Source organism: Lolium rigidum, chromosome 3 (assembly GCF_022539505.1).
Source record: "Lolium rigidum isolate FL_2022 chromosome 3, APGP_CSIRO_Lrig_0.1, whole genome shotgun sequence".
NCBI classification, from domain to species: Eukaryota; Viridiplantae; Streptophyta; class Magnoliopsida; order Poales; family Poaceae; genus Lolium; species Lolium rigidum.
In genome coordinates, this window is record NC_061510.1 from 169,856,807 (window position 1) to 169,876,676 (window position 19,870).

At 44.7% G+C, this 19,870-nt stretch overlaps 1 protein-coding gene and 1 pseudogene across 1 annotated transcript; one reads left to right on the plus strand and one right to left on the minus strand.

Moving 5' to 3' along the window:
* The first annotated feature begins 6 nt into the window (after positions 1–6).
* LOC124702689 (probable WRKY transcription factor 4) lies at positions 7–6,799 on the plus strand. Its single transcript, XM_047234847.1, has 4 exons — positions 7–114; positions 2,259–2,953; positions 3,033–3,155; positions 6,157–6,799. The coding sequence occupies exons 1-4, from the start codon at positions 7–9 to the stop codon at positions 6,452–6,454; spliced, it is 1,224 nt and encodes a 407-aa protein (XP_047090803.1). The 3' UTR covers positions 6,455–6,799.
* A 610-nt stretch (positions 6,800–7,409) lies between these two features.
* Positions 7,410–10,082, minus strand: LOC124698628 (annotated as a pseudogene).
* Between the last annotated feature and the right edge of the window lie 9,788 nt (positions 10,083–19,870).

The window sequence follows — 19,870 nt, forward strand, 5'->3', positions numbered from 1 at the left end:
GGCGCCATGGCCTCCCCGCCCGCACCCGCCGCCCCTCCCTCGCCCTTCGCCATGCCACCGGGCCTCAGCCCCACCGCGCTCCTCGCCTCCCCCTCGCTCTTCTCCCCTACTACGGTAACAACTCCTCCCCCCTTAGTATTACCCTACTTCCTCCTGCTTCCCAGCCCTTCTTTAGGTTTTCAGCTGCCGCGCGCGTCAAAAGTACCATTTTTTACTTTAAAAATATAAAATTGCAGATACTGTCCTGCTACTAGTTGACTTGCGCTGCCCAACTCTGAGATTAGTACGATGACACTATCCTGCTGCTGTCGATTTTCGAGATTATTACGATGATGATAGTGTGCCTTGTCTGGGACCCCATGCATGGACATATTTTGCCTGCTCTTGTAGCCACCAGATGGGGCGTGCACTGCAGTGCGGTGGAATCATCATCAAATAGGGGGTCACCTGTTTACTACCTATTACCATTGCCTGCTACTACTTAGTACTTGGACTCATGTAACTCACTGTGTGATGCACGAGGTGATGCTCATTGCTCTCTGGCCCCCAGCATTTCTGTTCCGTCACCTAGTTAGGACATTAAGTCTGATTTTGTGTTTACTGCCCACTTCCGATGCCCACTAAACTAAAGTGTCTTTTGGGGATGGGTTTACTACTAATTTAGTTCGACTTCTTGCCTTTCACTGCCAGCCTTAGTTGTCGGTGTATGAAATGCATTTCCCAAGACATCTTTCAACTCTTCTTTGTTAGCAGGGGAATAGTAATCTAGGTCCTACTCTTCTTGTTTTGACTAGCAAAGAAGGAAATCACCTGGAATGTTTTGAATGTAACATGCAGGTTTGCACTAATTGACCTGGCTATGCAGCCACTAAAATGGCTTCTGGAGTTATAACCCAGTCAAACCACTTCTTTAGTGCTACTTAAAAACGGCTCAGAACATTGGACTAGGTTTACTTGATATTATGACGTTGGATCATGAACAACACAAGTAAACAGCAGACCAAGTCTCTTAGTCCAGGGTTAACCAAATCCAGCCTTAAAAATAACAATTGAAACTGCTTAGCACTCATGGAAAATTAGGTGAATGAGTGCACAAAGCTGTGTGACAAAATTGAGGGTTGACACTCCTTACATGGAAAATTACTCCATCTTAATGGAATGACATGCTTTGCCCCTGCATATTTAAAAAGAAGGACCGTAACATATGTTTTGACGCTGTGGAGTATCGTAATGTTTGGAAAATGGCGCAAACATGAACGGCACCTGTATATTACTGAATAGCCAGTGGAAAATGTTACCTAGGTGGACATATGTTCTGTTGCACTACCCGATGTCACTTTGTTCTCTTGTATGCTTTCTCTGTATGGCAAGGCAAAGAGTGCCACCACCAAGAGAAGGAAGAGTTAGGCCTGATGTGTATTTGGAAACTTGAGATGCAAAACCTCCCATGTTTGCCTCCTCTCCTTTCAAAATAAGTATACATCAGTGCACAAATACTACATGAATCTCTCCAAGTTTCGCATGGATTAATTTCAGTAGCTTCCAACTATTTCCATAATCTAGACATCAAGCTGCCATCTAAGGAGTGTCAAACCCCAATTTTTGCGGGGCCACCCAATTTTTCATATCACTGTTATGTTCAAACCACACATTAGTAATGTGATGTCACATCTAGACTCCGCACATGTCTAATTCAGTGTTTGTTCAAAGCTGAGAGGATGCTGCACATGTAGTTTACATTCTTATTCAACCTTTTTAGTGGCCAACAAACTCAGTTATCTGTTATCCAATATCTTTCTGTAATTGTCTAATCTTAAGTCACGACTATTTTTCAGGCTCATTTTGACAGCTTTTCCTATTTGATCATCTAATTAAGATTAGCCCAATTAAAATATGAGATTATGAACAAACAATGCTTGACATTGCCAGGTTTTACCATGACCAGTTTAAGCTGTTGTTTCCCCATTGAAACTCTAATCTGCTGGCCTTTCTCCTTGTATGCCTGAAAGTCCTAAGCCAGACTTATGCTCGGGGTTTTGCGGTAATCTATGGATGAGTTTAGCCTATTCTTTTTCTTTTTCGGTAGCTTTATATTGTGTTGGCTATACTCAATGAGAATTGAGAAAACATCATGGAGATCGAGTTTTTTCACATCTATTTACTGTATTTACTCCGGTGCTACTTACTAGATATTCCAGTGGTAAACAACGAGCTGTTCATGTCTGGACCTATAGACGTTAATATGTTTATTTCTGTAGGGAAACTTTGAAATGACCCATCAGCAAGCTTTGGCACAAGTAACAGCACAAGCAGTCCATTCCCAGTACATTATGGACAGTCAAGCAGATTATTCTCTCCCTTTCTCACCGACAACATCAGCCTTGACATCACAGCATGCCAACTCTTCTGCACATGTGACATCAACAAAGGAGACAGCAACTCTGCCGTCACATACTGGAAATGAAAACCTTAAATTAGCTGAGGTTTCACAAGGATTCCAAACTTCGGCCCTAGCTGTGGATAAACCTGCGGATGATGGCTACAACTGGCGTAAGTATGGCCAGAAGGCCGTTAAGGGTGGGGAGTATCCAAGGAGTTACTATAAATGCACCCAGGCAAGCTGTCCAGTTAAGAAGAAAGTGGAGCGCTCCTCATGTGGACAGATTACTCAAATTATTTATAGAGGCCAGCATAACCACGAACGGCCACCAAAAAGGAGGTCCAAAGATGGTGGTAATTTACTAAATGAAGATGATTTCCGAGAGAACGGGGACACTTTGACTAGATCAGAACCAGGCTCTCAAGATAATTCTGGGAAAGTAGAGGTATCAAATGACAGCAAGAAGGGAGACAGAGGCGATCAATCATCTGGCTCAAGTGATAGTGAGGAAGAGAACAATGATGAAGCAGGTGCTGACAATGGAGATGCCGGTGCTGTGAATGCAAATAAAAGGTGGTTCATGTTGTAACTAAAAGTTCTGTAGTAAGATTTTTTCAAGCTCCAATCTATAAATGCTAGTTTTATTCAACAGGCATGTGCCAGCACCAGCTCAAAGGATCATTGTGCAAACAACTAGTCCGGTTGATCTTTTGGATGATGGCTACCGGTGGCGTAAGTATGGGCAGAAAGTGGTAAAAGGGAATCCTCATCCAAGGTAATAATTCTGTTAGTCATTTTGCAGTTGCTCTCTATCTTTATCCATACTGCCCCGAATCCTCACTTACATGGACAGTGAACCATTTACTGAGACCAATTCTGAATAATGCCACATTTTCCTGGGTCTATTTGGAATGTTAGTCATTTATTGATGTATGGAACTATGGATATGGATATGGATAATATTACTGTTTGTAGAGCTGTAGACTCATGATATATCTTCTTTGACTGGGTTCTCATGATATATATATTGATGCCCCATGGATCCTTGGATTATAATAGCGATAGGTGAGCCTGTGCATGGCATAGAAATGTATTATGCCCCGTATGTGACATTCATTTGTCTAGGCATGGCATAGAAACAGGCCTATCGGAGAAGTTCAGTTGTACTGGGATGCCGTGCTTAGTGTTCTTGAGTTTCAATCTGATAGCTATGTTCTATATCCTGGATTTGTCTGCTGTATTTTGTTCCTGTTTGGATAAAGGGAATGGGATTACACCGAAATCAGTAATTTGAACCAAAACTGCTTCGAGGTAGCTTTTGTGTCGCCTGCTTAAGTTGTTAACTATCTGTATTGTTTGTACATCTTTCTCTAGGTCACTTTAGTATGGCTTTACTGTATTTCCAACACATATGACACCAACTGTGAAAAGCTTATTCTTGCAAATGGCATATACCAAGTATTTAGTATTCATATTACTTCAAGCTTAGTTTCTTACACGACTCACAGTGTTGAAGATGATTTGAATTTATTCCGGCATCTTGTATTGATGCCTTGACGGGTTCACTAATCAGTGGGTGCATGCTGTAGCCCTTGCAAGCAGACACATCCTGAAACAAGGAATTTCACATAGTTTTGAACTGGACAAGACTTTCACCTCAAAAGAAAACCTTGAACTGTAACAAGGACTCTTTGGGAACTCTTGAAATGGCATTGGAAGGATGGTTTAAAAAGCGTCGCTTAGGCGTCGCCTAGGCGACGCCTAGGCGTGGCGCTCCCCCTCCGCTTTGGAAAAACGGCTGCTTTAGGCGCCTAGGCGTCCAAAGCGCCCACCTAGGCGTCGCCTAGGCGCCAAAGCGCCCTCCCTCCTTAAGGCGCCAAGGCGTCGCCTTAAAAACCATGATTGGAAGACTTGAATTTTAAAAATATTTTGAATGTAGCCAGTGGCGGAGCTTGGAACAAATAACTGGGCGGGCCAAGCTAAGCAAAGCTAATTTTGTAGGCATTAGTCAGCACTGGTACATGTTTCATATTGGTTTAGAAAATGCATATGTATCTCAAACAAAATAAACTGTACAAGGAAAATCAGCTTTCAGGTCGAATATACTTCTAGAATCTACAATGCCATGATTGCCATCTCCATAGGTGTATTTATCGCTCTTGAGAATGGTGCCGTGAAGTGAAATTTGATGGAAGTAAATTACCAGCGTGGTCTTACAGTTACAGCAAAATCATAGAGGATTCGGTGTGCTGGGTCGACAGTTCATCGTCTGGCATTGGGGTTTGGGGGCTGGGCGCCCTCGTTGGATCGGCACCGCTAATTGCTGCTGGAGGCTCGCGCTCGTCCTTAGCTGAATCGAGCCATCGATGATGCTCGTGCATTATTGCTGAACCTCAGCGCTGCTGCCCTGAACTATGCCATGGCTGCCGAGAATACGAGACAATGAACTGAATCACGAACGCTCAGGGGAATGGACGGCTGCAGTACTGCTGGTGGGCTCGGCTTACGCGTAGGTATTTATAGCTTTGCTCCAAAGCTGGGCAGGCCATGGCCCGGTTTGGCCCTCACGTAGCTCCGCCGGTGAATGTAGCTATCAATATAAGTTAAGAAGTTTTTTTCCTGGGTCTTTCTCATGGTTGTCAGTATCGTGATACAGATCCTACCGGACTGAAACGATACGTATCGCACTGTGTATCCCAATCAGGTGGTATCGTTGTCAGAGTGCGATACCATGCCTTAAGTCGGTACTATGCCGATACTTCTATGACAAGCGATACCACATATCAGTTAAAACTAATCAAAGAATTAGTTAACATGCTGACATCAGTGAACCTTATAAGCACGTAATTGTTTCACTGGTTTCTTGTTGTGGACTAAACATAGTATTTGCCACCTCTCCATCCCTGCTGCATGCTCCAAGTCAAGAATATGGTATACCACTCCCTTACGAGAACAATATGACATGCCACTATATTTCCTAGAAAAATGTGCTAGGTAACTATTTTATTTAATATATAAATCGATTATATTTTGAAAAAAAATCTCATAGTATCATGATACTACGATATGATCCTACGATACGATACTATTGACGGAGAAACAATACCACCTAGTATCTCGATACTGAAAACTCTTCCTGACCTCTGAGGCCTATGGCGTGTGACAGTTGTCGACGGCAGGGGGGTTGGGAGGTGATCAATTGTCTGGCTCTAGTGATAGCGAGGGGAGGGTGATGATGAACTTACTATAGATAGTGGAACTCATGCTGTTGTCAGAATTATCAAGCTTACTTATATCATGCTTAATTATCAAGCTTACTTATATATCATACTGACTTGCAACAAATTTAAGTCATAGCTCAAAAACTTATAATGACATAGTGTGTGCTAGACATATTGACAAGCACGAGGTTTAGTTTTAAGCACAGAAAATAATCCAAAAGGTACCAGTTTGGGATCATTACCATGCACAGCATTACTGAATACTATACCTCAGTGTATTATATGGCTGATTAGTCAATAAAGTGAATAATCGCCTGTGGATGTTACTTCGTCGCTTTATCCGGTTATATATGCTAGTTATGGTAGTCTGTTCTTTGACTCTGTTTGTTAGACAATTACATGGAACATTTAAATCATGCTTCTTTTGGGCAAGTTTGCTGTTGTCAAAATGACATGTTGCTAGCAGTTTGAACTGCTTAGTATTTTGTTGAACACTTTTGGACAATCTGTTACTGAAGTTATATATCACATATTGACTTCAGTTGCACTGTACAGGAGTTACTACAAATGCACATACCAAGGATGCGATGTAAAGAAGCATATTGAAAGATGTTCGCAAGAACCAACGGCTGTGATAACTACATATGAAGGCAAGCATAGTCATGATGTTCCCGCAGCTAGGAACAGCAGCCATGCTTCTGTGGCCAGTGCCAATGCATCATCTTCCGGCAGCTTAGTGCATAGAGGGCAGAACACAGCATCCAGTAAGCAACGGTCATTGCGCAGAGCAGCGTTACATAGACCACCGTCAGATTCTTCGTTGCAGCTAAAAGAGGAAAATGAGGTAACATAAAATTTTGGAGTACGTAGCGATGTAAACTATTCTGGTCTCTATTGTTGGCTGAGCTGCTGCATTGGTTGGAATTAAGAGGAAGATATCCTTCCACAGCATTGCATCTTGCATGCTGTACTTCCATTGGTTGTAAATTGTATTGGTCTCTAATCGACGGGAAAACTATAGGCGGCAGAGGTTTCGTTGCTCCAACTGTATATGCTCGAGTTGTAACTCTTTTACGTGATAGCCTGATTTGTACATATACGCGGTTCCTTCCATATCTCAGAAAGTGCTATCTGACAGGATGTATTGAAGTTACAATTGATTAACAAGGCAATGGTTTTGCCTTTGCCGTGAATCTCCTTTCAGTTTGTCGAAGAAGCTGAAGCACTTTCACTAATGTTTGCAAGCCTACTTGTTACAGATTTTCATGCTGTATGATTATTCTTGAGCTTATTACCCACATTTTTGAGTAAAGACTAAAGAATAGGCACCATGAATATTGAGTGCCAATAGAGATTCCAACCGTATATCTTGAATATTGAGTTGCTAAATATTTCTCCCTACAAAATAGAGAGCAATTTTCAGATGACATGCTCGAGCCAGATAGTAACGTTGAAGTACGAATTCTTTGGGCTTTCTCCAAATTTAGCTACAGAGAAATTTAAAAAATCGGTTCATATGTTATATGTACCTAGATTGTTTGTGCTTATCTTTTTTCCCTCGGCAAACTTAGTTTTCTCTAATTTGTAACAGCATCTCGTTATGCAGCTTCCATGTCGATCCGACCAGAGTGAAACAGATGTATGGTAAGGGTGCCATCGTACCAGTGCAAATTTCTTCTCAACATGTAAGGTACTAAGGTAAGACTAGCTTCCGATGGATCGATCATTTCTGCCATATATACACATTATTATATCTACAGAAAATATTCCCTGCCTATATAAGCAGGCAAAATAGCGAATATCTTGGGCAGAAATGAACATCTCGGGTACATAAGTCTCATCAATCTGCGCCCTTTTCTTCTTCTCGATCTTACACACGGCAACCGCTACGATCCAATGTGTCACTTATCGTCAAGGGTGACAATCGTTGGAACTTGCCCATGATTGATGAAATCAATCTTGTTCAGCCTAACACAGCAGAGAACCTGCTCAGGGAGTTCCTCTTGCTTCTGGGCCTGCAGCATGATAACAAATTTAGTTACAGTATTTACATGGACAACACACCAGAAATATGACCAAAATACAGAAAACCAAATTTACCCCACAGTAAAAAGCAAAGCCAAATTTACCTGAATTGTCAAACCCAAATCGAGGATGCCATTCTTCAGGCGTTCCCGGAATGAATCCAGACCCCTTCTTGCGATGTAGCTGAACCGGTGAATATCGAGATCCACCTCGAAGTAGTTCTCACCCTGGTGATGTAAGAGATAATATATCACTTGCTATATATTGCATTCCAATCTATTACTCCATTTACGAAAAAATAAATGAAAAGTCTGTCCATGCTCCATTATTTTTTGTTGCGAGGCCATGTTCCATTATTTAAAGGAACATGAAATTTATCATCTAAAGATCATATTTTAAGATTCCAGATATCTTTATGTTATAAGATCAATGATTCCTTCAGATTTTTTTATATCAACCTGGGATTTTTTTTCTCTTAAGTATCATGTATTGTCCATATAATGATTTCAAGCCTGTCAATCTAATAATTCATGCAGAGAACGTGGGTTCTGCACCTCATAGAAATCATGTTGCGGTCGTGAGAGGACTGGCTTCTCGTTGTATGCGCTGACAAGCTTTTTCTCTGTAGAACCCAACTGGAGGTCATCTGGGTTAACCAATCCAGCCATGATTTTCAACCGATCTCTGTAAGCGATTGTTGATTCTGATGCAAACCCTTTTACCTTCTCACTCTCATTCTCAAGGAATTTCTGCCGTCACAAACGTTAAGTTACTTAATTGGCTCACATGGTATTGAAACACTATAACAATCATGTTGAGAAGGCTCTGACCATGATAGACTCCTTGAAATGCTCTGAAACCTCCTTGTCAAAGTATTCCGAGACTCTGAAGTAAAGAACAAGGCTGAATCCTTCGCCGTCGCTGTCGCCGAGGAACATGGAAGCAGGATAGGTCGGCATCTGTGGTCGAAATAAAAAAAGGAAAGCTTGAAGCAACGGAACCGAAGAACTATACCTAGTACTATATCAATCATGCCATGAATCCTTACCTGGATGTTGACAATCAAAAGTGATGGGAGCTTGTTGTGTGGTTTGACAAGTGGAAGCTCAATGTGCTGGGCGATGTGCTGGACCTTCTTGGGGCTGGCGAAGAGGTCCACGCCAATGGGGTAATACGCGGCGTAGTTTGGAGCTGCACATTTCTTCTTGTCTCTGTAAAGAATGAAAAATCAGGGTTAAGGTTTTGCAGATACTCGTTTGAGGACATTATAAAGAAGATTGTTCGATATAAATACAGTTCCGTGCCATACTTGAGGAAGGTTTCACTTCTTAGCTTGAAGAGGGATGGATCAACCCGTGTCCAGCATCCCGGTGAGGGCTTTTCGCCTCCACACGGGATCGTCAGTCCTCCCTTGGGACGGACCACATATTTCTTTGATTCACCTACATCGAAACGAACAACACATGACGGAATTAGCAGCTGTGCGCATCTCCGGGTGCAGAAGATAGGAGTAGATTATTTTGGGAGGCTTACCGATTTCACTTGCATCGTCTTGGCAGTCGTCCTCTACGGCCGTCCTCTTGTAGGAGAGGCGAATCACCGTGGACTTCCTCTTGGCCGGGCTGACGCAGGTGAGCTGCTGCATCTTGTCGTTGAAGCTGATGGAGTGCAGCAGCTGGCGTATGCGAGACGGGGTGTTGGGCTCCTTCTCGTCTGCATCGGTTTTCTCCTTGGAATTTGGCACGCACTTGCTGGCACATATCGCCATGCTCTGGCTCCTACGTGCAGGATCATCACCTTTTGGATGTGAGAATGCATGTCAGCTTATGCAATCTCAGTTTGTAACTGTACTTTGAGGTGCTTAATTACGTACCATCGTCTTTTTTCAGATACTGTTCTACAGACAGTGTCATGGGCACGCCCCGCCACAATTCTCCGATGCGAGAGAGCGCGTCGGCGAAACGCGACGCCTTCTCTTGCTTCTTCAGGTCCTCGTCTTCTTCTTCCTCGTCCGACAAATCTGTAGGACGATCGATCAAATGAACATTCCAAAATAAAAAGGGTGTTCAGCTTCAGGTATAGATAACCGGACTCTCACCTCCATCGACACTCTTGAATTCCTCCTCGTCCTCAGCCTCGTCCTCGAGGATGCTGACGGAGTCGAACCAGGCGTCCTCTTTGCAGCAGCCGCTGGAATCGCGCTGGCTCTGGTGCCACTCCATCTGTGTGAGGTGGAACGTCTTGGAATTCTCCGACGACTTGCCGGCCGACTCTACGTGGACGATCTCGCTCATGGAGAAGTCGGTGGTGCGCCCCCTGGCATCCACGATCCGTGGCTTGGGCCCCTCCGGCATCACGGACCGGGGATTGCCGCGCCCTCTCCTGCCCCTCCTCGTGGTGTGGTACCTCTCTGGCCTCCGATGCTCAAGAGCAGACTTGGAAGCACACGAACCCATTGTATCTGCTGCTTGAGTCTCTGCTTGGATCTTGGATAATGGCAGCTTCGAGGTAACTAACTGGTTGGCCTTCGGTTAATTAGACTACGACGCAGTGTGGAGGTAAGACCACCAATTGTAGTAGGTCTAATCTGCAAGCACAAGAACTTATATAAGGCCGGCTGGCTAGTCTGCAATACAATGATGTAAATTCATGATCAAGGCTCTCCTTTTGGCACTCTGAGAGGCCACGTCGAACTTCAGAGAAGCTTCTTGTTCGGTTTGCATAATGGAGAAACATATAATCTTTTGCAGGAAAATAATTGACATGCTATCTTCGACATGTCCAAGACAAATAATGGTGAGCGTGTATGTCTTGTACTGTTGGTAGGGGGGAGGTATTCAATATGCATTGCACAGATGGAGACAGTGTTTCCCAGGGCCAGGGGTTGCAGGCACATCTGCAGTTGTTGAAGCCTTTGCGAGAAGGAAATCTCAGAGAAGCATCAGCCTGACAACCAGTAGTGAGCTGGGAAGGATCGGTAGGTCACCAAGTGGATTATAAGGGAATCAATGATTTTCTTGGGTGCATATATAAATAAACCAACTTTTACTAGCGAATAAGGTTTTACTAGGATAACTGCAGAGAAATAATCTCTTCTGCCAGTCTGAAGAAGAAAGACTTAATGATATAGATTTGAGCCTATAGATTTTGTTGCTATGCTTTTCTATAAACTTGGTCAAAGTTTGCAAAGTTTGATTTAGGAAAAAAATAGCATATTCAAAGAACATTCAATTACCCTTAATTGCACTTGTTTTGACGAAAAGTGTCTTTGGCACATGAGCACCAGTGCTCCTGATTTTTAAAAATCATATTTTTTGAATTCCAAAAAAGGCGAAATTAAATATCCACATACATATAAACATTCCAAAGGAATGGTAAGAATTTGGGATAAAAATATGTTATATTTTGAGCTATACAAAAAGAAAAATTTCTAACCCTATACGTACCCATAAATTTGTTTCTTTCCTGTAGGTCAAAATACAATGCAACTTTTACCGAAACTTCGCACGAGTATTGATGACATGTATTTATGGAATAAATGTGACGATTGTTTGAAACACAGATGTATAATTTTTAAATATTTTAAAAATTGAGAGCACTGCTGCTCATGTGCTTAGCTTCTTCTACCAAAAATATCAGTCCTCTCAAGGATTCAATACAAAATTGAGTAGTTGCCAAGCCTGTGCGAATAAATTAAGATAATTGAAGGACTGGTTACTGCATGTAACGAGAGATACAGAGCACCATGCAATGGATTATTTAACTCTCTGTTTGCACATGCATTTCATATATTTATACAACTAGTGTGTTTAATTAGGTCAGTACACATGGTGAGCTGAAGCATGGACATTCTCTCTTCACACACATGAAGATATTACTTTTTCTTCTTCTTCTTCTTCCATATCTTTAGATGAGAAAATTTGGTCCTCTCAATCCTTTTCCATCAAAACAGTGATCTATACATCACAATAAATGCATACCCTATGAATCGGTATTTTTTCGGACCTTCTCTCCCCATTTTCCATTACTTGCACAATGGCAATTTTTTTTGTCTAAGACAGTAAAAAGGGAAAAGAGAAAACGAGCCCACTGTCCAAACATCCTTTGGGCTAAATGAACGAACATGCATGAACTCAATTTCACTGCCAAACTAAAATATTGCACCAGAAGGATGAACCTACCTCTCAAATTAATCTTTGGAACAATGGGCAGCAATGAAAATGAGCATCCAAGTAGGTAGTTACATCCCCTCCCACACATGAAGGCCGACGAAAGGAGGGCGACGGTGTGGGGGGTCCCGGCGCCTCTCCCTTGAGCGTGCGGCGGTAGACGTCAAACCGCCGACCGGCCGGTGAGGTGAACGGAGAAGGTAGGGAGAGGATGTGGCAAATTGGATAAAGAGGCTAGGCTACAACCACAACACCATCTGTTAATTAGCATTGCCCATATATAGCAATTTTCCATGTTTGGGTCCTTAATATGATCCACGCATGCATGCGCACGCTTCTGGAGAAAATTTGAGCCAGAAAGGTGGCACGTGGTTGCTGCTTTCTACAGAGAGGAAAGTGTAGAGGAAAGTGTAGCGTTAAAGAAACCGTACGAAAGGTGATTGAAATAACTCATATAATTTCTTGATCTTTTGCAGAAAGGATGTCCGCGATCTCTGCATCAACCAACGATGCACAATGCCATTTCTGTTGAATAGAGATTTTCTTCTACATGTAGCCGCAAGCACTAAATATCATAGAAGGGGTGCCAAAATGGAGTTTACAGACACCTAATCACGGCTACTATACTAGCAGAATAGGCCAAAGAATAATTACGGGAAAAGAATCTTTGCAGCAGCCTTTTTTAGAAGGTAGGTCTCAAGAGAGCTCGCTTTAATTTAATGAAGCCAAAACTGAAAAATACACAATTCATACATATATAAGCAAACCTACACAAACAAATAAAGCAGAAAAACATCGCAAGTTCGGGTCTGCGCCCCAATGCAACACCTAACCCATGAAACTAATACAACATAGGGATAACAGCCGGGGACTAACTCTGATCTGACAGTAGCGTGGAGAGAATGAATTCTCCCTTCGTCGGCTCCAAAGCATTGCGGTCCTATCTCCTAACCACTGGCTTTCACACATGCAAGTAAATAGAAATTTTGTCACACCGCCAGGACAAGAGTCTTATGGTGTGTTACGCTGACCTATGTGTTGTGGAATCTTAGTAAAAAATTCAGAATCGAGGTCTACCCTCTTGTTCACCTTAGCATACAAATGACCCCAATCTAGTGTTGTTAGGGCTTTATCACTCTCCATATTGTTGGTCCCCAGAACTATAACCTTATTTTTATGGAAATTAATCCAGAGTCTGGACATGCTCTTGAAGTAAATCATGATGAATTTAAGGTTGGCAAAGACCAAATCATACGGTTGGATCATAATGATCGTATCATCTGCATATTGCATATTGCTTCATCATCGAGTAATGGGTGGCGTGCTCTCTGAAAGTTGCGGTGTGATCACTTATAGGCAGTGGACAAGCGTAGGGTTTCAGAGGTCTTATGTTGAGAATTTCCAGTGGGATCCTTCACAAAAGTTGGTCGGCTTGACGGTGCAGAGCCACCGACACATGGTAAGATGGGCTTATACATCCAAAGCTCATCGTACTAGTGGTCATTAAGCCCAGTTCCACAACATTTTTTGTTCTAATAAGGCTTCCCTCCATCACGCGATTCATCCCAAACGTGATCAAATATAATTATTAAAACATCCATTTCTGCAAGGTAACAAAAGTATGAATAAAGATAAAAAATAAGTGCGAAAATCACTCATCAGCCACCGGCGCACGGCGGATGATCGGTAGATCGAATTGACGTTCAAGGGTGGCACAACAATATATAGAGGTTAGTCGTACTTTTTATCGAATCAAAGTACTCATTTCCATCTTTCTTGTTGTGCCCGAGGTGATTTAGGTATTAAGGATTTTATTGTGGGGTTGGATTGGGGGATAAATTTCTCATATTAGGGCTTAGTATGGTAATTATTAGGGTCAATGTTTTGCCTTTTTGTCTATTATATCGTAAATATTTAGGGAATTGTTCGTTGGTCTGATGGGGTTGGACTGAAAGAGATGGGTTGGTAAATTCATATAGTGAGTAGTTTCCGTGAGATGAATTTGCTTAAGTTTTCCTTATTTATGTGCTTTTCGTAGGATTTGTACATGGATCATATATTGTTGCTCCGTGCAATTTCATTATCACGGGACATGTGAACATGGTGGGAAGGAGTGGAATTACAAAGGTGGAAAGCATGACATGTCAACAGTTATGTTGTCAAAGTTGTTGGAAATATTCCATAGAGGCAATTATGGATGATGTATTTCCTAATGTATTCATAAAGTAAGGTTTTCCTTGTATGGACACTTATATGTATCATCAAATACCTGATTTGGTTATGTGGAACTATATATTTATGTTGTTCATACTAAACTATCCTTAGTCGTGGAGGTTGTGCTCGACACACAACTTAGACTAATGTGCAAGTTGGCTTATGACTCGATCAGTTCCACTTGTCATGGGTATGATGATGCTAATCCGACTTACACGGACTCGGCTAAAGTGTTTAATGAGTCAGAGTGACCGAAATTGAGGTGCAAGGACCAAGTCGTCATTCACATGTCTCAATCAATGTAATCCTTAGACCTGAGGTGATCATATGGTACGAGTTGTGGATCAGCCGATTTATATTCTGTTGTTCTGTAATAAGGAAGTTATGAAGGCAGAGTTCAAGTCGACTGAGAAACAAAATGCATGGCATGGATTAACAAGATAGGATTTCCCCTCCGAAAAGGGAGATATTCTCTGGGCCCTCTCGGATGACATGATGCGGAAAGCATGGCCATGCATGACTCGGTGAAGTGTTAACCAAGGCGATCAACTAAGAGGTAATCAGATGAATTACATATCACGTATCTAGAAGAGGGTTGAGATACTAAAAGGATGACGTCACTTGCCTATAGCTTGAGGGCATCTCCAGCGGCGCGACGCATTTCGGACGTTGAAACGGACGCGTCGTGTTCGTTTGCGTCGGCCGAAATGGTCGAAATCGTCCGGGCGTCCGTTTGCGTTGGGGGTGGCTCCAACGGCGCGACGCATAATTTTTTTTTCCATTCGTGCAACCATAATTTACGTTTAAAAAAAACATAAAAACGCCATAAAGGCGTGCTAAAAGTTGCTGCTGCCTACTGGTCGTCGTCGCTGACGAGGTTAATGAACTCCGGCGTCGGCCATGGAAGCTCGTACGCCGGCGGTGGAGGAGGTACCGCCGCATGGGCAGGGAGGCCGTGGCCGGGGATCCCACGCCGGAGCAGCGGGCGGAGCGCGGTCGTTGGAACGCGTCGGCGTAGCCGGAGGAGTCGCCGGCCTCCCTGCGCGAGCGCCGACTCCCGCAGGCTGGATTGCGAGCCCCTCCCACAAAGCGAGCTCGTTGAGCTCGTCCTGCGCGCTGTTGGCCAGTGCCATGGCAATGGCCTCATCCTCGGAAAGGTCCGGCGGCTGGGTCTCCGGATCCCACGTCGGCCCGCCGTCGTCGTGGTCGTAGTCGACCATGTGGACGTCCTCGTCCTCCTCGTCGTCCGCGTCCTCCTGGCCGTTCTCTTCTTCTTCTGCGGCGATCTCTCGGTCGAAGAAGTCCACGTCGCCGAGGTAGCCAGCGCGGCGGCGCGCGTCGAACTCTCACGTCCCGAATGAAATCCAGTTGTAGGAGTTCAGCGCGTACGCCTCATCCTCCCGCAGATCCGGCGGCAAGATCGCTCGGCGGCGGCGCACCTCGTCCCGCCGCTCTCGGCCCTCGCGCGGCACGGGGGGGACCGGCACGCGCCGCGAGTTCGGGTACCAGCCCCTCCCCGGCAGAGTTCGCGTCCGGCCATGGCACGGGCCGGTTTTCCTCCCATAGCTGCCGCGCGAGCTCAACGCGGACGTACCGGCCGACCCTTGCCTTCTTGCCGGAACGCGAGCCGCTTGCCTCCTGGTCGTTCTTCGTCTTGCGGAACGGCCAGCATTTCTTTCCCATGGCGTCGGTGGGATGGATATTGTGGGATTTGGCAATGGTTTGGTCGTCGAAATGGACGCCGGCAGCGTCCATTTAAAAGGCTCCGACGCCATATCGCCTTCAATGGCCTGCCAGTGCAACGTCTACTAGCTGCGCACGCTCGCGTAAGCCGAGGCACGCCATTAACGCGGCCCTGCGAAGGCTGCAGCGCGCCGCCCGGAAGTAATGCTGCGGAAGACGAAGCAGTTGTGCCGCTGCCAGGCGGGCCCGTGCGAGGACCGAGCGGACACTTTGCGCGTCCGCGCAGCGTCCGCCGAGACGCAAACCTGGCGCATGTTTGGGCCAGGTTTGCGTCTCTGCGGACGGCCCGGTCACTTTGCGTCGCGCCGCTGGAGGTGGTGCACGACGCATTTTCGGTCACGGCGGACACAAACGGTCGCTCAGCGTCCGTTTGCGTCACGCCGCTGGAGATGCCCTGACAAGTTATATCGGGAGGCCTCAGTCGCATTGAAAGGTTAGTCGTCATGGCTCTGTGGCACTTGGGAGACGGCAAATTCTGCTAGGAGCCGCTACCGACTGATCGATTGTGAGTGAGAATCCAATTGTGTCTAAGTCTCCATGATCATGCACGTTCGTCACACACTTAAGAGATAGGAGTGAGTCGGATGTGATCCGACTGAAATGGAGTTGGTTGAGTTGGACTCGAGCCGAACCAGGAATGTATTAGTGAGTTAGATTCGCGATGGCCATAATAGGGACCAAGTGAATGGGTTGCGAGTGTTGTGAAGCCCACACTCACTCCATATATAATGTGAGGTGAGAGCTTCCCAAAGGACACGCTTAGACCATTTCACGAGTTGGAAACCCTAGCTCCATTCAATTCAGCCGTCGTACTGGATCTATCAATCCACCGTCGATGCTCCTCCTTGTATGTATGGATACCGGCAGAGGCGTTGCACATGTGACACTCCAAGGCGAAGGAGTTCGTGGATCTGAAGAGTTGTTCATGGGATCGGACCGGATCAGACTGCACTGCCCAGGCGCGCTTCACCAAGTTCCACACTTGCGCGTCTAGTGATAATCCCCATGGCCTTCAACCTCAGCTAGTTTTTGGGAGCACCGCATAGAAAAAGTTTTTGTTTTATTTGCGTGGCCAAATAGTGGTACCAGAGCTGCAGCTTTTGGTTAGGCCCTGGATCACGCATATGTGATATGAGAATAGCTTTAGATTGGATTCGTATGTTGTGGCGGTGGTCAACCTATGAGATAGGTCGATTTTGTATGGGTCGATTGGATCAATCGCATATGGGGTATGTGAATGATCTGGTTTGCTTGATCAATCAGATTGGTCAAATCTTAACCAAGACCGGAAATTGGTGAAATAGTTTCACGCGATAAAAGATCCATGAACGGATTGCAGCTTAGATATTCAGTCTAAAATCGTCTCATTTTGAGGTTCACATGGCCCGGTAGAATGCAGATTCTATGTATGCATAACTTGTTTTTGGAGGATTTTGTGAAGGGTATGGCTTATGTGCATGTGATATATGCAATCTAATGTGATCTGCGAATCATAGTATGTCAACCGACTAGAGCCAACTGTCAATTTATTGTTTAACAAAATGCGTGTAGACTCCTCCATGTAATTAGATTACTAGCTAGTGTAGTTGTTGGACAAGCCAGATGACATGCAAGTCGGCAGCTGGCAACATGGAGTAAGACGGTACATGCAAGGAGTTAAACGCTAGTCGGCTTACATATTCGTGGAGATGAACATCACCATGAAGAGAGCTATATAATTTGACATGTTAATTTCATTATCTATGTTTTTGTTATGCCTCTGTTTTCACCTCTATGAGATAGACGGTAGGAAGTAATTCCCTAAAGAAGGTCTAGTACGTTGTCCCGCCGGTGTTGCACCATCACAAGTTGGTCATTCTTGGTAGTGGGATCATAAAATTGAGGTAATGCCAACTCTTCCTAATTAGGTGGGATCATGTCGGTCACTTTTAGCGGAAACACTTGGTAAGCTAGACGGGGCAATCCCAACGGTTGTGGGCCTCAGGGTAAAGGGTGGCGGGAGCCAGGGCATGAGACGATGCCACCGACCAACAAGAGTCGCATGAGATACGATTTACAAGGATTTGTCTACCTAGATCACTTGATGGCTAGCGTGATGCTAAAGCTCACTAGTTAGATTTCTTATTTAGGATCCTGGATCACTTAGTAACCATCTGAGGGATGTTGGTTATAGTGGGAGCATAAATATTAAAATGTGTAATATTTTTTGTCTTTTATGAATACATGTGTTAACTGTTTTTCGCATACTTTTCTGTTGTAGATCAATGGTACCAAACAACACCACTCCTCAGTTGTCCAGTTTTTCTTTGGGGTCGATCTTGGAGAAATATAAGCTTAATGGAACTAGTTTCACAAAATGGTATCATAATCTGAGAATTATTCTCAAACAAGACAAGAAACACCATGTTCTAGACAAACCACTTCTAGATGAGACGGATGATGATGCGGCAACCGCTGTGAATAATGCCTACCATCGAGTTAGAGATGAGTCCATGTGAATGTACAAGGATGTCGCCTAGAGGGGGGCGAATAGGCGGGTGTAAAAACTTCTACCTGAGGGCGGAATAAAACTATTCAAGGTTTACTTGTTTAGCACAAAGCCTATCAACTAGGGTTTGCCTATGTGCACCAACAACCTATGCTAAGCGTGATGAGCAACAAGGTGATAACAAACTAGATATAGAACATCAAGCATGCAGACTATCACAATGTAAAATGCATAGGTAAAGGAGCTCGGGTTGAGAAGTAACTGGTGCACGAGGAGACGACGATATATCCCGAAGTTCACACCCTTGGGTGCTACGTATCCGTTGGAGCGGTGTGGAGGCACGAGGCACTCCAATGAGCCGCTAGGGCCACCTATTTTCCTCGAGCCTTTCCACCAAAGGGAAAGCCTCGATCCACTAAGGGACCCTTGAGGGTGGTCCCCGAATCCGTACAAGCTTGGGGAAAACACCCAAGTATCAAGCTCGAGGCAAACTCCACAACACGGAGGCTCTCAAGTACACGGCCACAAAGGCTACAACACGCCACACACGGCAACAAGGCCACAAAGGCTCCAACGCGCCACAACCGGCTCCAAAACCACAAAGGCTACCACACTCCACAAAGGCAACAGCGCCACAAAGGCTACTACGCCACAAAGGCGACAAGGCCACAAAGGCAATAAGGCCACAAAGGCTATCACGCCACAAAGGCGACAAGACCACGAAGGAAACAACACCACTAAGGTCAACAAGACCTCTACGGTTCCAAGAAACCCTAGAGGGAACTCACATGAACTCACACGAGACCGAAACCCCGGAGAGAACCCAAACCGATGCACCTAATGCAATGGCTAAGAACACCACTAAGATGCCCAAGTCCTTCTCTCCCAAATTCCAACAAAGCTACAAAAGTTATTGGGGGAATAGGGGAGGAAGAACAAAATAGGAGGAGGAACACCAAATTACTCCAAGATCTAGATCTAGCAAGATCCTCTCACTTGGAGAGGGCTTCACTTGGTGGAGCACTAGAAATGATCTCCTCTCTCCTTTCCCCCAAAAAGATGCAAGGAATAGTGGGGGGATCAAGAGGAGGATCAAGTTCTTCAAAGTCAATAATGGAGGAGAGAGAATGGATGGGAAGAACTACCTTGGACGGAGGTGGGAGAGAGGTATAAATAGGGGCCCAGAAATATGACTGTTGGGGCTGGAAAACGGTCAGATTCGCGACCCAAACCAGTACTACCGCTTGTCGAAGCGGTACTACCGCTTGCGTTAAAACTGTGCAGAAAACAGGCAGAAAATGACCCAAACCGGTACTACCTCTTGTGAAAGCGGTACTACCTCTCGAACTGGTACTACCGGGTAGGTACCGGCCCAATACCGGTCTGGATCCAGGGGCTCACAGAGACCAAGCCGGTACTAGACCGGTACTGGACCGGTACTATCGCCCTTTTTCTTTTTCCCTCTAAACCGCGATACGGAAAAGGCAATAACTCGAGTTAGGAAACTCCAATTGGGGTGAAACCAATTTTGCCGGAAAGAGGATGACGAGAGCTACCTCCACACATGGTGAAAACATGGAAAAGAGTGGATGATGATTTTATTATGAATTTAAAGGTGCAACCTCTCAAT